The 21,060-nt window shown below is 34.5% G+C and overlaps 1 protein-coding gene across 10 annotated transcripts in view; it reads right to left on the minus strand.

Annotated features, from left to right (window-relative positions):
• Positions 1-21,060, minus strand: part of DLG1 (discs large MAGUK scaffold protein 1) — a 1,062,265-nt gene that overhangs the window by 56,643 nt on the left and 984,562 nt on the right. For all 10 annotated transcript variants that reach the window (XM_034660398.1, XM_034660430.1, XM_034660424.1 and 7 more), the window contains 2 exons: positions 19,897-20,053; positions 5,303-5,405 (listed from right to left, as the gene is read on the minus strand). In XM_034660398.1, coding sequence (XP_034516289.1) covers positions 5,303-5,405; positions 19,897-20,053 — 260 coding nt within the window. The remainder of the gene's footprint in view (positions 1-5,302; positions 5,406-19,896; positions 20,054-21,060) is intronic.

Consider the following 21,060-nt stretch of genomic DNA (forward strand, 5'->3'; position numbering starts at 1 on the left):
CCATCCCATAACGCTGGGATCACACCCTGAGATGAAGGCAGACGCTTAACGACTGCGCCACCCAGGCGCCCCTAAAAGGATTATTTTAAACTGGAGACACTGGAGATTCAACAAATGCAGAAAAAAAGCCTTCCCAGAGTGTCCCTTATCTGACCAAAAATTAATGAGGCTATCATAAATACCCTCTCGTGGGGCGTATTATGGCTTTGAGAAGGAAAGACTACTCTTAGTAGTCTTAGACAACATTATTACAAACTTTCTCCTAAACACTCATTTGTTTTTCAGAAGGTTTTTCTTTCAACTCTTGTTTCCTTACTAAGTTAGGTATATAAGGAATTAATGAACCTGACTTCTTTTGCTGGCTCCTCATACGCATATAAAATAAACCTTTTCTCATGTGAATCTGTCTTTTGTCAGTTTAAGTTGCAGGCCCCAGCAAGTGAAACTAAAAGGTTACAGAGAAAGTTTTTCCTCCTCTACAAAGAGGCTAGAAGAAATCTTAACCACTTAATTATAGCTGTATTAACTGGCAAATTACTTAAACTTTTTGTGCCTTTGTTTACTCACCTGTAATGTAAAATGAGATAACAGTGCCTATCTTATAGGTTTTATGGGAATTAAAAGAGTTAATAAATGTAACATGGTTAGTACCATATCCGACACACAATTTTTCTATTGTATTCTATTACCCAACCCATAGGAAGCTCTTGAACTACACAGATCAGGAACTATTTGACAAATTTTTAACTTCTGAATGGAGTAAAAAACTAGCATAGTAATTCCAGTGCCTGTGTTTGATTAGAGTTATAGATCCTGAAAGATAAAATTTACTCCTACCAAAAGCTTACCTCTTTGCTCTTTGTCTGTTTGTATGAATACATGTATGTCAGATTATCAGTGAAGCAGAGAATCCCAAGGGATTCATCATTAGTAAAGTGAAGATACTAACTGCAGAGAGATGACTGATTAGCAGAGTGTTAGGTGACTCCTTTTATACTTCTTAAAATGGCCAGTTCACTGAGAAAGAAAACCTGAGCCTTCAACTTATATCCTTGGCCCTCATAGCAGTTACACACTGATGATGTGGAATATATTTAAAAAAAAAATGCTGTACAACAAAAATATATTTGTTAAAAATATATTATTAATATTAAAATGAAACATAAAGCTATAGCATCATTGCCTTATAAACAACGTACATAGCAATACAGCAAGGAAGAGAGGTGTTTTCAAAGTATCCAAAACTTGCTTTTAAATTTTAACTCTCCTATTTTTGGTCTTCTGTTTTGTTTTTTTTTTAAACCTATGACATCATTTCTTCTCTCTGCCCATCTAAATCCTATCCATTCTTTAGGTTGCCAGTTAAGCTCCAATCCTACTCTAGGGTGTTTTTTTTCCCTCATGCCAGGCAACATGAAGCACTTTCTTTTGAATTCCTAAGGCAAAGGCTCTCTTCTGTGCTCTATTGGTACTTACCATGTTTTTATTAGGCAACAGTACTATAGCTATGGTAAAAGAATACAGTAAACATCAACATTGCCAGACTAAGCACTCATTTAAAATATTCCCAGTGAAAGGTACCTAGATTTTGAAGATAACAGATCGGGGACTGAATCCTGGCTATTACTAACTTTGTTATCTGAGTCTATCTCATCATCTGTATGTATTTCATAAGGCTCTAGAGCAAGGTTTAAATAAATAATAACCAAACAGGCACCTAAATAAACATCTAATTATAAACTGTGTTAAATGTTATAAAGAAAAAATACCACAGCACTATCAGAAATGGAATCATGAGAAAGAGCCAGCCATATGAAGAACAAGGAAAAAGAACACTCTAAGAAAGTACAGAAATGATCAGAGAATTAGACTAGTATATGATGCAATAAAGGGTCTGAAAGAAGACCTGTATGGTTGCAGCCTAAGGAGCAAAGGAAGGAGAAGAGGGCATGCAGTGATCACATGTGTTGTGCTGTGCTCAATCACATAGGGCCTTTCTTGCAGGTCCTATGAAAGGGTTTAGATTTTATGCAGAGTTTAATGAAAAATGTTTTAAATGGGAAATGACACAATGCAATCATTGTATTTAAAAAGATCACGTTGCTTGATGAACAGAGAATGAACTGGAGAAAACCAAGAAAAGAAATAAGGAGACTTGTTAGACGCTATTAGAATAGGTTAGGTAACAGATGATGGTGGCTTTGGTTAGGGAAGTATCTGTTGACCCAGAGGTTGAGAAAGGGGAGGGAGGAGGGCAAGGATGACTCTGAGGCTTCTGGCTTAAGAATCAATGCAGGTACCATGTACTGAAATAGTAAAATAATTGTTTTAGGAATGCTCAATTGCAAACACTACGGAGAAATACAGCTAGTGACATCACATAAGATATATAGTAAGTCTGATGCTCAGGAGATGTTTGGAAAAAAATACATCTAATAAGAGCATCAACATAAGGGTCTAACCTGGAAACAGAAACACCTACTAAATAGTAGCTGCTTGAATAATCAAAGCAGAATGTAAATTCCCCTTGATAAAGAGAACAGTAATTTTGAATACAACTAAAGAAAAAGTATCAATCAGAAAGGTTCTTACAGAAGTATAGAAATCTCAAAAAAGAACAAAAGAGAAGAAAAATAGTACAAGCACAGAAAAAGACAATCTGAAAGGAAGATTCTTGAACCCATTCAATACGGCCCATCCTAGGAAAACAGTAGCCTATCCTTACCAACCATCAGGGGCAAGTATATCTATGGCATATAGATGGAAATTAGGCTTAGTTAAAAGCTGCTAAATATAAAAAATGGTAAAGTTAACTATCCTTGTTCTGGTCTATGCTTACCAAGTATTAGAGCAGTCCTTCCATCAACCAATTTTTAACTCCTTATTAAATGTAACTCAATATTTTTACCTGTGTCTCAGAAGATTCCTTCTTGGCAAACATTAACTAGAATATGTCTGAATTTTGATGATTCTGAGTCCATTTCCTATCATTTGTGTCCTTTCAATAGAAAGATTCACTTCTTTTAATTCAGTAAAATTTTCTTCAATGTATAATTTCAAACATTCTCCTCTTAAAAAAATTTTTTAGAACATCTAATTATGTATATATTGCATATACATACTTGCCAGTCTTCCATTGCTAATATTTTCTCTCAATCTTAAAATTCTCCTTGTTTCATTTTGTTTATTTTACCTCTTGTATCCTCTAACCTCTATTGATTTTTCTGCAGTATCCCTTTGTCTTTGTGTTCAATTTAAGAAATTGCTTTTCTTTTTTCTTTCCTGGATTTCTGCTATCTCAAAATCAATCTCCTGGTTGTGAAGCTATTTTTTTCCATACAGTTCTTACACTTCTACTTAGTGATCTTTCAAAGAAATGAATGCACTAGTTGTTGAAAATATTAAGATCAAATTTTCATCTGATCTATGCCAATGTTTTGTGTGTCTGTGTGTGTGTGTGTGTGTGTGTGTGTGTGTGTGTGTGTGTGAAGTACCTGTTGCTAAGCTTTGCAGTTTCCACTTCTTCTTACTAATATCTTTGTATGAATGCTAGGACAGTTACTTTTTAACTACTTATTATTGAATGAGTTGGATTTTGCTGACCAGCTATTTGGCTGAACCAGAAAGTTAAGGGGTGCAGGAGGGATGGAAGCATAGTATCTTCATGGTCTTTGAAACCAAAGGACTGCCACATTATCTGATGCTATCAAGACAGATTCCTTTACCCAAATTCTACTACTCCACTTCTCTAAATCAAACCACATCAAGGATGGCTTCTGTTTCAGCATGTTCACTCCAATTCCCATGATGCTTGCCCAAACCAAAAGGATGATGTTTTTATACCTCAAAAAGAAGCTCCTCACCTTTAGAATGAGTAATTTTCTGTCATATTCTAAGTTCTGCCACCACTGAGAATTCTCAACATTCCATGTTTTTACTCTTCCCTCTTTCTGTGTGGCTTCTGCCAGATCTCAAGCTGCATAATAAGCAAGCCATCTGTCATCTTAGTTTTGCTTAATGTGAGGTGGAGTTCTGTTGGCAGAAGTGCATGTATGTTTTATTTTCCTTGTTGCTTTTATGTATTTTCTGGGGGAGGTCAGATATTGACTTACCTTTAATCATACCTAAATAGTCTATATTCCTTAAGCACGTATATAAATGAGAACCCTTCTATAATACTAAAAAGCCAGTATCTTAGTAAATATTGATAACTTGGCTTCCATATAGTATACTTATAGGGCAAGAATGTGTTGGCTAGAAGATAAAAGCATGCGTGGCCCCACTGGAGGTTTTGTTTCTCACTGAATTAACAAATTGACATTCTGATTTCATATATTAGTCTCTATTTGGTTAATGTGAATTTATTTGGAATTTATCCATTATACAAATGGATTTACATCTGTTCAGTTAATGGACCTAAAATAAAATGCTGAGGTTTACAACTGTACATATTATGAAACAGCATGGAAAGCCCTACATGCTACTTTGATTATCTAAAAAAAATTTATTAGGTTCTGTTACAAAAATAAATTCCAATCTAAGAAAAAAATAATAAATTTAACAGTTGCTAAATTAGAAATTGTTTCACTGACTCCTTTAGTCATATCATTCTTTCCTTCTTCACCTTGTTGTTTATGAACACGAGCCTGTATGCTATGTATTCTTCTAGGTATTTAAGCTTTTTAAATTCCACTGAGGTTTTATTGGAGAAGTGGTTATGTTGATGTACACCACTAGAGTTTTACATATGTTTAAATATGGAATGACCTTGAATTTTCCATATCACCTTCTTCCCCTAGGAACTTAGGTCATGTCCATGATACGTCACTATCTAGAAATTACATACCAAACTTGTGTTTTTTTTCTCTTTATTTTAAACAGCAACAAAGGTTATGATAAATGTTATCTTAAATCTTAATATTAACAAACATAATCTAATTAAAAAGTCAGAAAAACTGGGACGACCCAATTTTCTTTGGCAATGCTACTGTCATTGCATATGGTTTTTATGAGCCTTTGGGATCACTGAGTTAGTAAAGGTATGTGTCTGGTTAGAGAATAGATTAAAAAAGAATAAACACTTAAAAATTAATCCAAATAACAGTGAAATACTCAAACAAATTCCTATATCCTACTGAACACACTTTGACCTGGATTGTGAATTAGGTTCAGACTAAACAAATACTAGATTAATAAAAGAGATCAAAACATAAAAATGTTAAGCTTGGAAAGTTAAACATTATTAAGAAGAAGAATTCTTAAAAACTGAAACAATAAGCACAGACAGTAGGAATTTTATTACCTTCAGGCCGATACTGCGCAACAATCGTGACAGCTTGGCCAGCATTTTTCAAAGCGGCTGCTGCTTGCTCATGGCTGGCAGCTCTGAGGTCAACACTGTTTACCTGTAAATCAAATTGAATCTTAAATTTGAAAGAAATTATTCACACTGATTAGAAACCACAATAGCCTGTTCTTTGAGTAGGCACAGAAAAAAAAATTACATGCAATAACTTTATCACTAAAATATCTTCTTGTTCCAATTTACTAAAGTATATCATACAGTAAAACAAAATATTAATATCAATGAAAGCAATTTTATCCACTAAGAATACTTTGCTTAACATCGAGTGAGCAAAACCAAAACATTTTCTTCCAGGTTTTCCAGAAGTTGTCTACTGATCTCTTGGGAAACACACCTTAATTTGGTAACTTGAAATATCAACAAATGTCATCATTTTGTACAGCTTATTTCACTAGCAAATCAAGCAATGGGAAGGACATTCATTTTGTATGTAGCATCCTTTCATCTTCTACCATACTTTCACTCCTATTCCTCGTTTCAGTTCCAATTCTCCTCCCCAAACTAAGCTTCCGTTCTTGTGGAATAACAGGAAAGCAAGTATTTAAAAGTATTAAAACAGCTCAGATTTCAGAGACTGACATTTAACTAGAGTAAATGTTATCAAATGAACAAGGGGATGTGTTTTGAAGACAGGGCCCTCCCTTGGGTGAAATTATTACTGAGGTGATAAATTCCACTTGAAAGTAAGCAACTTAATTCTTATTTCTGAAAGGCTGCCAAGACCTAGTATATACTGCAAGCACACTACCTTAAGACACTACCTTTTCCACTATTAGCAAAACTTAAATGGACATTCATGGGAGCATTATTATTTGAATGGTAATAGCTTTAAATACTTTGCTTTTTTCCCCTAAAAATCAGCAGTGAATAGACTACAGTAATGCTTGAAACCTTGATCAAATATTTTTGGAAAGGAAGAACTGTCAAGCAATTTTTATATGAAAGTGTGTTTTGTCGACATCAAATCTCAAACCTGTTAAAGATCATATACCAATTTTGGAAAAAAAATGACTATGAGCCCAGAAATTCTTGGGATTATAAAATTTATATAAAAGAACATTTTAACCATGTAAAGACCTGTTATTTGATATTATCTATAAAGGATGTCATCATGCAGCTAAGTTAAATCAAACACACTTTTTTAAAAGAAGCTTTTATTTAAATTCCAGTTAGTTAACATACAGCGTAATGTTAGTTTCAGGCGTACAATTTAATGTCTTCAACACTTCCCTACAATATCCTGTGTTCATCACAACAAGTGCACTCCTTAATACCCATCACCTATTTACCCCCTCACCCCGTAACCATCAGTTTATTCTCTATAGTTAAGAGTGCTTTGTGGTTTGCCTCTCTTTTTCCCTCTGCTCATGTTTTGTTTCTTAAATTCCTCATATTAGTGAAATCATATGGTATTTGTTTTTCTCTGACTGACTTACTTTGCTTAGCATAATACTCTCTAGCTCCATCTTTGTAGTTGCAAATGGTAAGATTTCTTTTTTATGGCTGAGTAATATTCCAGTGTGTGTGTGTGTGTGTGTGTGTGTGTGTGTGTGTGTGTGTGTAAATAAATATATTATACACCACATCTTTATCCATTCATCAGTTGATGGGCATTTGGGTTGTTCCATATTTGGCTATTGCAGATAATGCTACTATAAATATTGGGGTACATGTATCCCTTTGGATTAGTATTTTTGTATTCTTTGGGTAAATACCTATAGTTCTTGATGAAAATCAAGATCCGAAAAACTTTAAAAAAATGTAACACAATGTAATGTGCTTTTATTAGAGATTATTTCTAGCTGAAGGCTTTAAAAAAACCTCAACCCCAATGTATAAAGTAGAATTATAAAGCATAAAGTAGAATTTCTAATTCCCTGAAAAACAAATTAGGGAAGAAATATAAAGGAAGATAAATTTTTAGATAATTGCAGCAAAGATTATAGTTCTTTTTTTTTTTTTAAAGATTTTATTTATTTATTCGACAGAGATAGAGACAGTCAGCGAGAGAGGGAACACAAGCAGGGGGAGTGGGAGAGGAAGAAGCAGGCTCATAGCAGAGGAGCCTGATGTGGGGCTCGATCCCACAACGCCGGGATCACACCCTGAGCCGAAGGAAGACGCTTAACCGCTGTGCCACCCAGGCGCCCCTATAGTTCTTTTTTAAGATTTTCCTTCTTAATTTCTCTGAGAAAGAGAGAGAGAGAGAGAGAGAGAGCGCAAGCAGGAGGAGGGGCAGAGGGAGGGGGTAAAGCAGACTCTGAGTGCAGAGCCCAATACGGGGTTCAATCCCACGACACTGAGATCATGACCTGAGCCAAAATCAAGAGTCTGATGGTTAACCAACTGGAGCTACCCAAGCGTCCTGAAAAGATTATAATTTTTAACAAATTATTTCTGAGCAGCAAATCTTTTTGCTACAGAAAAGATCTGAAAACATCTAGTATAGATTCAAAAAAGAATAATTTGTTAAGACTACAAATTATAAAAACTTTCTAAAATATCACCAAACATTTTAACAGAAGATACATTATCAAGGATAATTTAAAAAGAAATCCTTGCAGAGAGACATATTTGTCTCAGCCTTTAGGTCACTTTTTTTTTTACACTATCACTTAAAAAACTGATATATATATATATATATATATATAAAATTTACATAAAACCCACACTTTTAAAGTGTATAATTCAGTGGTTCTTAGTGCCTTCAAAAGGATGTGTAACTATCACTATGGTCTAATCCCAAACATTTTCATCACTTCAAAAAGAATCCCACTACCCATTAGCAGCCATCCCCCCTCTCCCTTAGCTCTTGGCAACTACTAATCTACTTTCTGACTCCATGGATTTATCTATTCTGTACATTTTAAATAAATGGGATACTATGATATGTGGCCATTTGTGTACAGCTTCTTTCACTTAGCATGCTTTCATGGTTCATCTTTGTTGCAGCATTTATCAGTGTCCCATTACTTACTATGGCTGAATAATATTCTACTGTATAGATATTCCACATTTTATCTACATTGTTAACTTTATTCCTAATTATTTTACTCTTGTAAGTGAAACTGTTTTCTTTCTCTTTTTTTAAAGACTTATTTAATTTAAGGGGGGGAAGGGAAAGAGGTGGGGAGGTGGGCGGGGGGAGAGTGTAAGGGGGGAGGGGATGGAGGGCGAGAATAAGGATCTTCAAAGCAGATTCCCTGCTGAGCAGGGAGCCCGAAGTGGCACTTGATCCCAGGACCCTGAGATCATGACCTGAGCTGAAATCAAGAGTTGGATGCTCAATCGACTGAGCCACCCAGGCACCCCTTCTTAATTACACTTTCAGGTAGTTCAATGTTGGTATATAGAAATAAAGCTGTTTCTTGTACAGTGATTTTTCTGTCCTACAAACTTACTGAACTTGTTTATTAATTCCAATAGCTTTTTTGTTGGATTTTCTAAGATTGTCTGTATATAAGAGATCATGACATCTGCAAATGGAGATAGTTTTCCTTCATTGTTTTAAAGCTGGAAGCCTTTTATTTTTTTTCCTTGCCTAACTGCCCTGTTTAGAAACTTCAGTAAAATGTTGAATATAAGTGACAAGAGTAGACACCCTTGTCTTGTTTATGATCTCAGAGGGAACGATGTAATGCTGTTGGTTTCGAGAAGTGCCTCTTCTGTGTCTATTGAGATGACTGTATCATTTATGTCCTTTATTAATACAGTGCTTACTTTGGTTTTCTAATGCTGAACCAACTATTCATTTCTTGGATAAATTCCACTTGGTTATGGTGTATAGTCCTTTTCTTATGCTGGTATATAATATTTTTTATCCTTCTGCCTCCAGTTTGCAATTGTGTTGAGGATTTTTACATCTATAAGGGTGTAAGGAATGTTGGTTTGTTTTCTCTTTCTATTATGTCTTTGTCTGGTTTGATAAAAGAACAATATTGTCCTCCTAGAATGAGTTGGAAAGTGGTGTTCATGCCTATTCCTTTTTTGGGAAGTTTGTGAATGACTGGTTTTAATTCTTTAAATGTTTGGTAAACCGTACCTGTGAAACCATCTGGTCCTGGGCTCTTACCTGTGTGAAATGTTTCTTCAATTCAGTCTCCCTAGTTGTTATAGGTCTATACAGAGTCAGTTTCAATAGTTTATGTCTTTCTAGAAATTCATCAACAATGATATAATATATACATTATGTACTATATTGCATGTAACCTATAGAGCATATGCATTATAAAATGTACTTTGTCTTTAGTAACAATTTTTATTTTAGTTTTCTTTGTATGATATTAGTATAGTCACTCCAAGTGTTTCCGGATTACTGCCTGCATAGTATATCCTTTCCAATCTTTTAGTTTTAATCTTTGTTGAAAAGTAAACCACTGTCTTTGCATCTAAAATGTGTCTGTCATAGACAGCATATAGTTAGATTCTGTTTTTTTTTTTTTTTTAAGATTTATTTGAGAGAGAGGGATAGCACGTGCACGCATGTGCAAGGGGGTTAGGGGTAGTGGTAGAGGTAGAGAACCTCAAGCAGACTCCCCAGTGAGCGCGGAGCCTGACACAGGGTTCGATCTCACGATCCTGAGACTGTGACCTGAGCCAAAACTAAGAGTCAGACACTCAACTGACTGAGACCCCCAGGTGCTCCCCAGATTCTGTTTTTTTAAAATCTATCCTGTCAATATCTGTCTTTTAATTGGAGTGTTTAATTCATTTACATTAAATGTAGTTATTGAAAAAGATTTGTATCATCTATTTTGCTATTTATTTTCTTCATGTCTGATATCTTTTGTTCCTTTATTCCTCCATTTCTACCTTCTTTTGTTAAACAGATAATTTCTAGTGTACCACTTTAACTCCCTTGTTTATTATATATATTTTCAGTTATTTATCTTAGTGGTTCCTCTGGATTATAACTAATGTTCTACTTTGGATTAATACCATCTTAATTTCATTGGTATATAAAACTCTGCTCCTATATAACTCTGTGTCCTCTACTTGCCTTGTGATACTATTGTCACATAAATTATGTCTTTATAAAATATGTGCCCATCAGCACAGATTTAAATTATTGCTTTATTCAGTTGTCTTTTGAATCAGACAGGAGAAAAAAGAAGTTACAAACAAAAAATACACCTAGGCTGTATTACATTTATCTATGTAGTTACCTTTAACAACACTCTTTATTTCTTCATATGGATTTAGGTTACTGTCTACTGTCCTTTTTATTTCAGTCTAAAGGATTCCCTTTAGTATTTCTTGTAGGACAGATCTACTAGAGATGAACTTCCTCAGCTCTTGTTTACTTGGGAACGTCTTGATTTGTTGTTTCTGAAGACAGGTTTGCTCCTGGATATAGAATCCTTGGTTAATAACTTTTTTCTTTCGGGACTTTGAGTATGTCATCCTACTGTCTTCTGGCTTCCATGGTTTTTGATGAGAAATCAGCTGTTAATCTTATTGAAGATCCCCTGTATGTAATGAATCATTTCTACTATCAAGATTCATTATTTGTCTTCTGACAGTTTGATTATGATATGTCCATGGTATTAGATCTCTTCAAGTTTATTCTACTTGGAGTTCATCACCAAGCTTCTCAGATGTATACAATGTTTTTCATCACATTTTGAAAGTTTTTGGTCATTATTTACTCAAATAATCTTTCTGCCGCTTCCTAGCTCTCCTGTCATTCTGTGACTTCATTATGTATATACTGTAAACTTGATGATATCCCACAAGTCTTTGAGGCTCTTAAGTTTTCTTCATTCTTTTTTTTTTTTTTTCCTGTTCTTCATCTGGATAATCTCAAGAGATGCATCTTTAAGTCTGCTGATTTTTTCTTCTGCTAGCTCATAGCTGTTTTTGAGTTTGTCTAGAGCACTTCTGCTTTTCAGTTATTGTGTTTTTCAACTCCAGAGTTTCTATTTGGTTCTTTTTTATAATACAAATCTCTTTATTGGTAGTCTCTACTTGCTGAGATACTGTTCCTTTATTTTTCTTTTCATTATTTAGCTCTTTGAATGTAATTAAAATATCTGATTTAATGTCTTGGTTTAGTAAATCCAATGTTCTGCTTCCCTAGGGACAGTTTCTATTGATTGCTTTTTTTCCCCTGTGTACAGGCCATATTTTCTTGTTTTTCTGCAGGTGTCATGATTTTTTTGTGGAAAACTAGAAACTTAAACTAATATAATGTAGCAACTCTGGAAATCAGATATGTCCCCTGCCCTGGGTGTGTTATTGTTGCTGCTTACGATAGTTGTTTTGGTGGCTTTTCTGGTTTTGGTGAAATTTCTATGAAATCTATATTTTTTTGTGTGTTTGCCAATGAAGTCTCTGCCTGGTTAGCTTAGTGGCCAGTTAATGACTGGAAAGAGATTTTGTTTAATGCCTGACTCTTTGCTGAAAGGCTGTGTATGCATGTTGGGTAATGCCTTCAAAACACAGTTAGGCAATTGATAACTCTGCCTTAATTGACACTTCCTGTCCACCCAGAGCCTCATGGTCAGTCAGATGTGAGAGTTTAGGACCTTTTCAGGTCTTTCCTGAGCATGCAAGGTGTCCAGAACATAAATGTGTCTTCCTAGATTCCAAGGAATATGTCAGAGTTTTTCGAAGGCCTTAATGGAGAGCTCATTCCCTAGTTTGTCCTTTTAAGCTTTTGATTAATCTCCTGTTTGCTCCAACTATTATCCAATGTCGCAGGCAGCCACAATGTGCCTATAATTGTTTTGACAAATACCCCAGGGAAAAGGCTTTTGCACTGGTGGAGCTCTGATTCAGGTCAAAACAGAGAGCTTTTCAAATGGGTTTTTAAAGAACCATCAGGTCAGATTATGACAATTCTCTGGGAAAGAGGCTCTGAAAGTTTTACTTTCTTACTCTCTACTGGCTGTGAGGTTACTGGTTTTCATTATAAATGTGGACAATTTCTCAAGGCTAATGAGATGCTGGAGAAAAGAGGATGGGACTTAAGCAAGTTAAAACTCCAAAAGCTCACTCTTACAAAGATTCGGCATTTTTTTTTGAATAAACTTCCTGAATTGCTGCAAGCCTTTGGTTTAATTCCAGAGTTCTGAAGAACTTCATTCTGACAATTCTGGCCACTTTTCTCACTTTCTTTATAGGAGAGAGAATTTTCACTGAAATCTTTTGGGTCACTTGTGATTCTAAGATTCTACGAGTCTAAATTTTTAGCAAATATAAATTGTATTCTACGCCATACTTCTCATAACTGGAATAAGAGTAATACCTAATTTATACCAAATGGAAAACTACAGTGTTCTATATATGTAATGAATCTTGATTTCAAAAGCTTCTTTCTTCCACAAAATTAAATGTATCAGAAACAGTATTTTATAAAACCTATGATTTATTTCCATGCTTTCCCAAATAACTTACTTATACTTTTCTCAGTGATGTGGGTTATCATTAAGAACGTCAATAAAAAGGATGGTCTTTAGAACAGTAGTTTACAAAGTTTGGTCCCTAGAGCAGCAACATCAGTATCTCATGAAAACTTGTTAGAAATACAGAATTTTAGATCCTAACCAAGTCATACTGAGTTGAAAACTTGTCTAATGAGGTACTTTGTTCCTAACAGGCTTTTATTTTAGTTTTGAATATTTTTTTTCATGTTTTCCTCCTGAGGTTTTTCCTACTGCTCTCAGGGTGTTTCCCTAGAGAAGATGAGTAAGCATTAAAAATTTAAGGCTATTAATGCATATAGCCTAACATAAGGCTGTATGTAACTTACATTCACATTAGGGTGAGCAAGTAGCCTGAACTGCCTGGGATTTTCAGTTTTAAAATCAAGACTAAAGGCACTTCCAGACATGGGGCTTTCAGTGCTAAAACTGGGAAAGTTCTGGGTGAACAAGTTTGTGTTGGTCAGTCTAACATACTCTAGCAATATGTCAGTATGTCAGTGACCCATATAAAGTTGTCCCACATGGACAATTTAAAAAAACACCTATTTTTGCTTTGAATTTTTTGCACCTAACTCTAAGCAACTGAAAATTTATTTTGACACAAAGTGTGAGGTGAGGCTCTAAGCTAATTTTATTCCCCTAAACAACTAGCTAATTTGTCTAACATTTATTTTTAGCAAACTCATTCCACCAATTTGTCCTTATCATACTGTAACTTACTTAAAAAATTTAAATTACAGTATAAAATTATAAGGAGTAAAATGTAAAAATTTGAAACAGTTCAGTTGAAAGAATTTTCAACAACTGTATACACCCATGAAACCACAATTCCAAACAAGATATACACCTTTTCCATCATCCAACTCAGAAATTTCCATTGTACCTCTTTATAATCAGACAACCACCAGCTACCACTCTCTGACTTCTCTCAAAAGAAATTATTGTGTATTCATGGGGCGCCTGGGTGGCACAGCGGTTAAGCGTCTGCCTTCGGCTCAGGGCGTGATCCTGGCGTTATGGGATCGAGCCCCACATCAGGCTCCTCCGCTATGAGCCTGCTTCTTCCTCTCCCACTCCCCCTGCTTGTGTTCCCTCTCTCGCTGGCTGTCTCTATCTCTGTCGAATAAATAAATAAAATCTTTAAAAAAAAATTATTGTGTACTCATGATTACCACGTAACTGGAATCTTACTGTACATGTTTTTGTGGTGTTTTTACTCAATGTGATATTCTTTATCACATGTTAATATGATATGTTGTTGTGTTTCAGTAGTTCGTCACTTTTTACTGGTGAGTAGCATTATATTGTATAAATGTACTCCAACTTACTTAGCTATTTTACTATTGATAGACACTTGAGTCATTTCCAGATCTAAATTATTATTAACAAGGCTGTTATGAACATTTCTGTTAATTGTTTCTGTAGACATGATTTCATGGGTAAAATCTGGGTGATAAGGTTAGCTGTATGTTTAATTTCTCAAAAACTTTCTCCAAAATTCTTGTAGTGATTGTACAACACACCCAACAGTAATGAACGAGAGCTACCAGTACTCCACAACCTCACCAATGTTTGTCATCAATTTTTTTTCTTTAGCCATTCAACTGGGTGGGATATGGGAGATATGCTGGACCCCACAGTTAAAAATCCACATGTAACTTTTGACTCTCCAAAATCTTAACTAGTAATAGCCTACTGTTGACTAGAAGTCTTACCAACTGTATATGTATTATATACTTTATTCTTACAATAAACTACAGAAAATGTTATTAATAAAATCATGGCAGGGGGCACATGGCTCAGTTGGTTAAGTTTCCAACTCTTGATTTCAGCTCAGGTTGAGCCCCGCATCACAGCAAGCTCTCTGCTCAATGGGAAGTCTGATTGTCTCCCTCTCCCTCTGCCCCTCCCCTCACTCGTGCACTTTATCTCTCTCTCTCAAATAATAAATAAATAAATCCTAAAAAGAAAAGCATAACGAAAATACATTTAGCACACTAGACTGTATTTATCAAAAAAAATCTGCATACAAGTGGACGCATGCAGTTCAACCCCGTGTTGTTCAAGGATCACCTGTATCTCCTTTTATTTAGGCATAATTTACCTTCAATAAATCTTTTTAGTTTACACTTAAGAGTTTTGACAACTACATATGTTGTGTAGACACTCTCACAATCAAGATACAGAAAAGTTAAATCACTCCCACCTAAATTCCTACAAATCCCTTTATTCCTTGTGTTTTTTGCACTCCCTGATGTCTCACGTTAAGTACCTCTTCATGTGCTTAAAAGCCATTCATATATCTTGTCTTGTGAAATATCTGTTTAATTCTTCTGCTCATTTAAAAAACTGGGTTACTCATCTTTTTATTGTTAATTTGTGGGAGATGTTTATGTATTCTGGATACAAGTCGTTTGTCAGATACAGGCAGTAAGAATATTTTTTCCTACTCTGTTGCTTGCCAATTTGGTTTTTTAATGCACCCTTTTTATGGTTAGTATTTTATGTATCTTGTCCAAGACACTGTTGTCTACTGCAGGGTTGCAAAGATATCCTCCTATGTTTTCTTCTAGGAGGATTATGGTTTGGGCTTTACACTTAGATTTATAAGCCACGTAGAATTTTTATATCTGGACTAAGATGGGGTTGAAGTTCATGTTTTTTTCATATAGATATTTAGTTGTTTTGCATCATTTATTAAAAAAGATTTTCTTTTCCTGATTTCAGCTCAGGTCATGACCTGGGGGTTGTGCGATAGAGTCCCGCGGTGGGCTCTGTGCTTGGCTGGGAGTCTGCTTGACATTCTCTCTTCTTTGCCCTCAACCGCTTGTGCTTTCTCTCTAAAATAAATAAATGTTTAAAAAGGACTTTCTTTTCACCACTGAACTGACTTAGCCCCCTAGTCTTATTTAAGAAATTTAGTCTAATTCAAGTTCACTAAGATTTTCTTGTATGTTTTCTCCTAGAAATTTAGTTCTATCATCCAATTTCAAATTAATTTTTATAGATGAATGATAAGAACACAAATTTCTTTTTTCTTTTGTACACTTATTTCATCAATTATGGAAGAAGGTGTTTAAATCTCCAATTTGATGGTGGATTTTTCCATTTCTTTCCTTAGTTCTGGCATTTTTTGCTTCATGTATTTTGAAAGAATTATTAGGTACATGCACACTGAACACTGTTAGGTCTTCATGATGAAATAATGTTTTTCATCATTATAAAAATTTATCAATAATACTATTTGTCTTGAAGTCTATTTTGCCTCACGGAGTAGTCACACCATCTTTCATGTTATTTATATGGTTTACTTTCTTCTACTCTTACTTAGAACATATGAGTCTTTATATTTAAAGTGAATTTCTGGTGAAGAGTATATATTTGGGTCTTGGTTTTTTTTTGAACCAAGCTGATAATTTCTGCATCTTAATTAAGAGTGTTAAATGCAATGCAGATACTAACAGAGTTGGATCTCAATCTCACATCTTCATATTGCTTTTTACTTACCCTTTTTTCCCCTTCCTTTTCTGCCTTTGTTTGTAAGCAGCATGTATTTTTTTATATTTCACTTTATTCGCTGTATTGAATTTTTAAAACTATAGCTCCTCGGAGTATTTTTAGGGCTTCCTCCAGAAATAATGACGTGTAAATAGACGATATCACAGTCTACTTTCAAATAATTTTATATCACTTCACAAACTATAAGAAACACTAGTATAATTCCATTTTCCCTGTCAGTTTGTGCTCTAGTGCCCTTATTTTTTACTTCGACATGTCGTAACACCCTAGTATACAAGGCAATTATTTTTGTTTTAAATAGCTATTAGTCTTATAAAATATGTACAATTATTTTTTTAAAAATTTAAAAATGCATCTTTTGTATTTATCCAGATACTCTTTCTGTTGTTCTTAATTTCCTTCTGCAGATCTGGTATAATTTCTCCTTAACCAGAACAATTTCTTCTAGTATTTCTTGTAGGTTTGCAAGGGACAAATTCTCTAAGCTATTATATGTAGGTCTCATTTGCTGAGCTTCATAGACTTTGGGTTGGTATTTTTCATCAGTTTTAGAAAATTGTCATTACGTCTTCAAAGATTCTGTCTCCTCCTTATTAGACTAATACTGTTCCACAGGATCTTGGATGCTCTGGTTTGCTTTTTCTTCCCAAATTCTACACACCGCCCCTTATATTTCAGCTTGGAAACTTTGTCTGTCCTATGCTCAAGTTCATGGATTCTTCCCTTTGTTGAGTCCAGTGTGCTATTAAGTCTTTTAAATAAAATTTTCATTTGTGACAGGTTTTTTTTTATTATTTCTAGCCACTCCATGTGATCTTTTTTTGTAGTATTGATATCTCTGCCTAAATTCTCCAATCTTTTCATCCGTATTTTCTACCTTTTCTCCTATACTCTTTAGCATTTATCATCATCATCATCATCATGAATTTATTAGACTTATTTTCAAGTCCCTGTTTGATAAATTCAACATGAGCCTTCTCTTGATTTAATTCTACTGACTGCTTTCTGACTTGACAACTAGTTTTCTTTTCTTTCTTTTTCGCATATTTTGTAATTTTTAATTCTAAAGTAGACAATTTCAGATTAAACAACAATAGAGGCTGAAACAAATACTATTTAATTCCAGAACAGGGTACAACTTTTGTGTTGGGCCATGACAGTGAAGGAACTACAACTGCATTTTACTGTAATTTTAATTAAGTTTAGTTTCATATGTTTTGAGAGCAGGATTACGACTCTTTCCCCTGAGTGACGTAAGATGGGAGTACTAGCACTAGATCCTGGAGATTACAAGGATCACTTAGTGTTTTATAGCTGAACTACTGATTTTTAAAACTGTCTGCTTTATAAACCTGCTGCCAGCTTTCTGAGTTGTTGGTAAGTTCTCTTTGTTCTCAAGACCTGTCCCAGGCTTGCTATGTCTTGGAGATATCACTCTGTCCACATAGTCTCAAAGGGCTTTTTCTGAACTCTCTTTCCTTCCCCCACTCTCACCTCTTAACAGCTCAAGTACAGAGTTCCAAGGGCTGGTTTTCACAGATCTGCCCAAGGTCCCTATTTTTATTGAGCAGGTGCCTTGTATGAGTCAGGAATGATTTTTTCTCAATTCTCTTCTGTTGGTTCCCAACCTTTGGTTTATTGCATCTGAGCACTCAGTGAAGACCAATGGGAAAGAGCTGACAGGTGTAAGACTTGCTCTGTGGCTTCCTAGCATTTTTATTAGTTTTCTAGTCCAGTGATGCCATTACATGTTAGATAAAGTTTTGGCTGGTTTTCTTCATCCCCATCTATTCTTTCTCTTTCTCCCATCACTCTATCAAGTACTACTGAAAACAAACTCACAATGCAAAATTTAGAATAAAACAATTTATCACAGGTCACATGTATTAGTTACCTATAAGCTTCAAAAAATAGAACTATTATTTATGGCACTTAAGATAAATAGGTTTGGGATGCCTGGGTGGCTCAGTCGCTAAGCATCTGCCTTCAGCTCAGCTCATGATCCCAGGGTCCTGGGATCGAGCTCCTGCTCAGCGGGAAGCCTGCTTCTCCCTCTCCCACTCCCCCTGCTTGTGTTCCCTCTCTCGCTGTGTCTCTCTCTGTCAAATAAAGTCTTAAAAAAAAAAAGAAGATAAATAAGATTAAAGGAAAAATCTAAAAGAATATTAGAAACTATAAATAACAAAGAATCCACAAAACCACCAAGACAGACTGAAAAAAGAACCACAAAGAATTTCTAGAAAGCAAAGGGTACTCTGAAATTAAAAAAAATAGTTTTGGCAGATGAAGAAAATTTATGAACTAGAAAAGAGATCTAACTGAAATTAAGTACAAGGAGAGAGAGCTGATAAATATGAAATTGGGGTTAAAAGACATGCAGAACAGAAAGATAATATCCTTTCATAGGAATTAAGGAAGGACAGAATCCACACAATGTGGGAAAGGCAAAATTTAAAAAAATAATGGCTAATATTCCAGAATTGATTAAAGATAGGACTCCTCTGATCCAGGAACACAATGAATCCCAAACAGAATAAATAAAATGCTAGACATAAACACATTTTAATTAAACTATAGTACACCAAAAAGTAAGAGACTTTAAAAAGCAGTCAGTGAAAAAAAGGAAAAAACAAACCAAATCACTTGCAAACAAGACACAGTGCAGATCTTTTTTGTAAATAGCAACAAAAGAAGCCAGATAGCTTAAAACAGTATCTTCAAAGTACTGACAGACAACAGCTGTCAACCTAGCACTTTAGACTGAATTATATTTACAAGTGAGGGTGAAATAAAGATAATTTAATGAGGCAAATATGAAGCAAAAAAGAGCCATATTAATATCAGGCAATATAGCTTCTAGGGTAAAAATTATTATTATTAAGAGGATTATTACATAATGATAAAAAAAATTCAACTCACCAGGAAGGAGTAATGATTCTAAACTTAGATGCATCCAATAACATAGTTTCAAAGACATAAAAATTCAAAATCGCTGCAAGAACAAACTGCTAAACCCACTATCACATTCAGATAGCTTAAAAAATTTCTTTTAGGGGCGCCTGGGTGGCACAGCGGTTAAGCATCTGCCTTCGGCTCAGGGCGTGATCCCAGCGTTGTGGGATCGAGCCCCATCAGGCTCCTCTGCTATGAGCCTGCTTCTTCCTCTCCCTCTCCCCCTGCTTCTGTTCCCTCTCTCGCTGGCTGTCTCTATCTCTGTCAAATAAATAAATAAAATCTTAAAAAAAAAATTTCTTTTAATAATAGATCAAACAGACAATAGATTAAAATCTGTACTACATAAATAACAAGGTTAGTTAACATACAGATAATCTTGCAGTCAACAAATAGAGAATATATACTTTCTTCAAGCACATTTATAAAGACAGATCCCTTTACAGGTAAGTCAAATATCAAAAGAAAACACGCTCTCTGACAACACTGAAATCCTACAATTAAGTTGCAAAATGGTAAGAAAATAACCAAAATATCTCCCATAACTTTAGGATGTAAAAAAACAAAACAAAACATTTAATAACAGGTCCTAGTTATAATAATAAAAACATTATTTTGATTAACATATCCTACCGATATAATACGATCTCCTTTTCTGAGCTCTCCACTAAGATCAGCAGGTCCTCCAGCCAAAATAAAGGAAATAAATATTCCTTCTCCATCTTCACCTCCTACAATGTTGAAACCAAGGCCTGTTGAGCCACGATGAAGAATAACTTTTCTAGGTTCCCTAAAAAATTAGAAAAGTATTGAACACCTTAGAAATTTTATACACAACTTGACATTTTATCAGTGAGAATTCTCTATTGATAAGTCTTATATTATCAACCTATAAAGAAAGCTAGATGAAAGTTAAAAAGGTTTTGAAGACACAGTAGAGATTCTAAGCCTACAAATTAGGCTTAGAAATTAAAAGGAAAAATTCTAATTTTAAATAAAAGCTAAAAATCATGTTAAAAACCAAAGATTTTTGTTCAAAACACACATGAAACTAAAACAAAAAGGAGAAAAAAATGTGGTAATTAAAAAAAAATAATGACATAAAGAACCTACTCAAGATATTTTAGGGATCCTTCCATATAATGTGGAATTAATCTTAAGTATTTGATAAAAATCTAAATTGGCATTTTCTAGTCATACAGAGGTTTTCATCATTAATCGGCTTTGCCAGTTCACTTACAGGGTTAATAAAATTATATTTTGTCAAAAATAGTAAAATCAAATAATAAATTGTTTGGGAAATATTAAACACATATACACATATATAAAAGAAAAAATGGAATAATAAATCCAAATTCAGGAAAACAGTTCACTTGGTGAGGCAGTGTAGGAGAGGCAGGGTAAGATCAGGGCACAATAGGTTTCACTATATTGATGTTTTATTTCACTGTTAGATGATAGACTAATAGTTTAAGGTTTCTACTACTTTAAAACATATATGGAGGAGGTGGGAGGGAGGATGGGTTAAATGGGTGATGGGTATTAAGGACTTGTGATGAGCACTGGGTGTTGTTTGTAAGTGATGAATCACTAAATTCTATACCTGGAACTAATATTATATATATATGTATGAAGCAAAAAGCCACACATATATACATGAGTTTTATATAAATAATAATTCAAAATATTCTGCTAAAATCCAACAGTATCTCAGAGGAAAATAAATTCTGATTTTTCAAATGACATAAGCACATGAAAAGATGTTCAATATCATTAATCATTAGAGAAATGCAGAAA

Source organism: Ailuropoda melanoleuca, chromosome 1 (assembly GCF_002007445.2).
Source record: "Ailuropoda melanoleuca isolate Jingjing chromosome 1, ASM200744v2, whole genome shotgun sequence".
Lineage (NCBI taxonomy): Eukaryota > Metazoa > Chordata > Mammalia > Carnivora > Ursidae > Ailuropoda > Ailuropoda melanoleuca.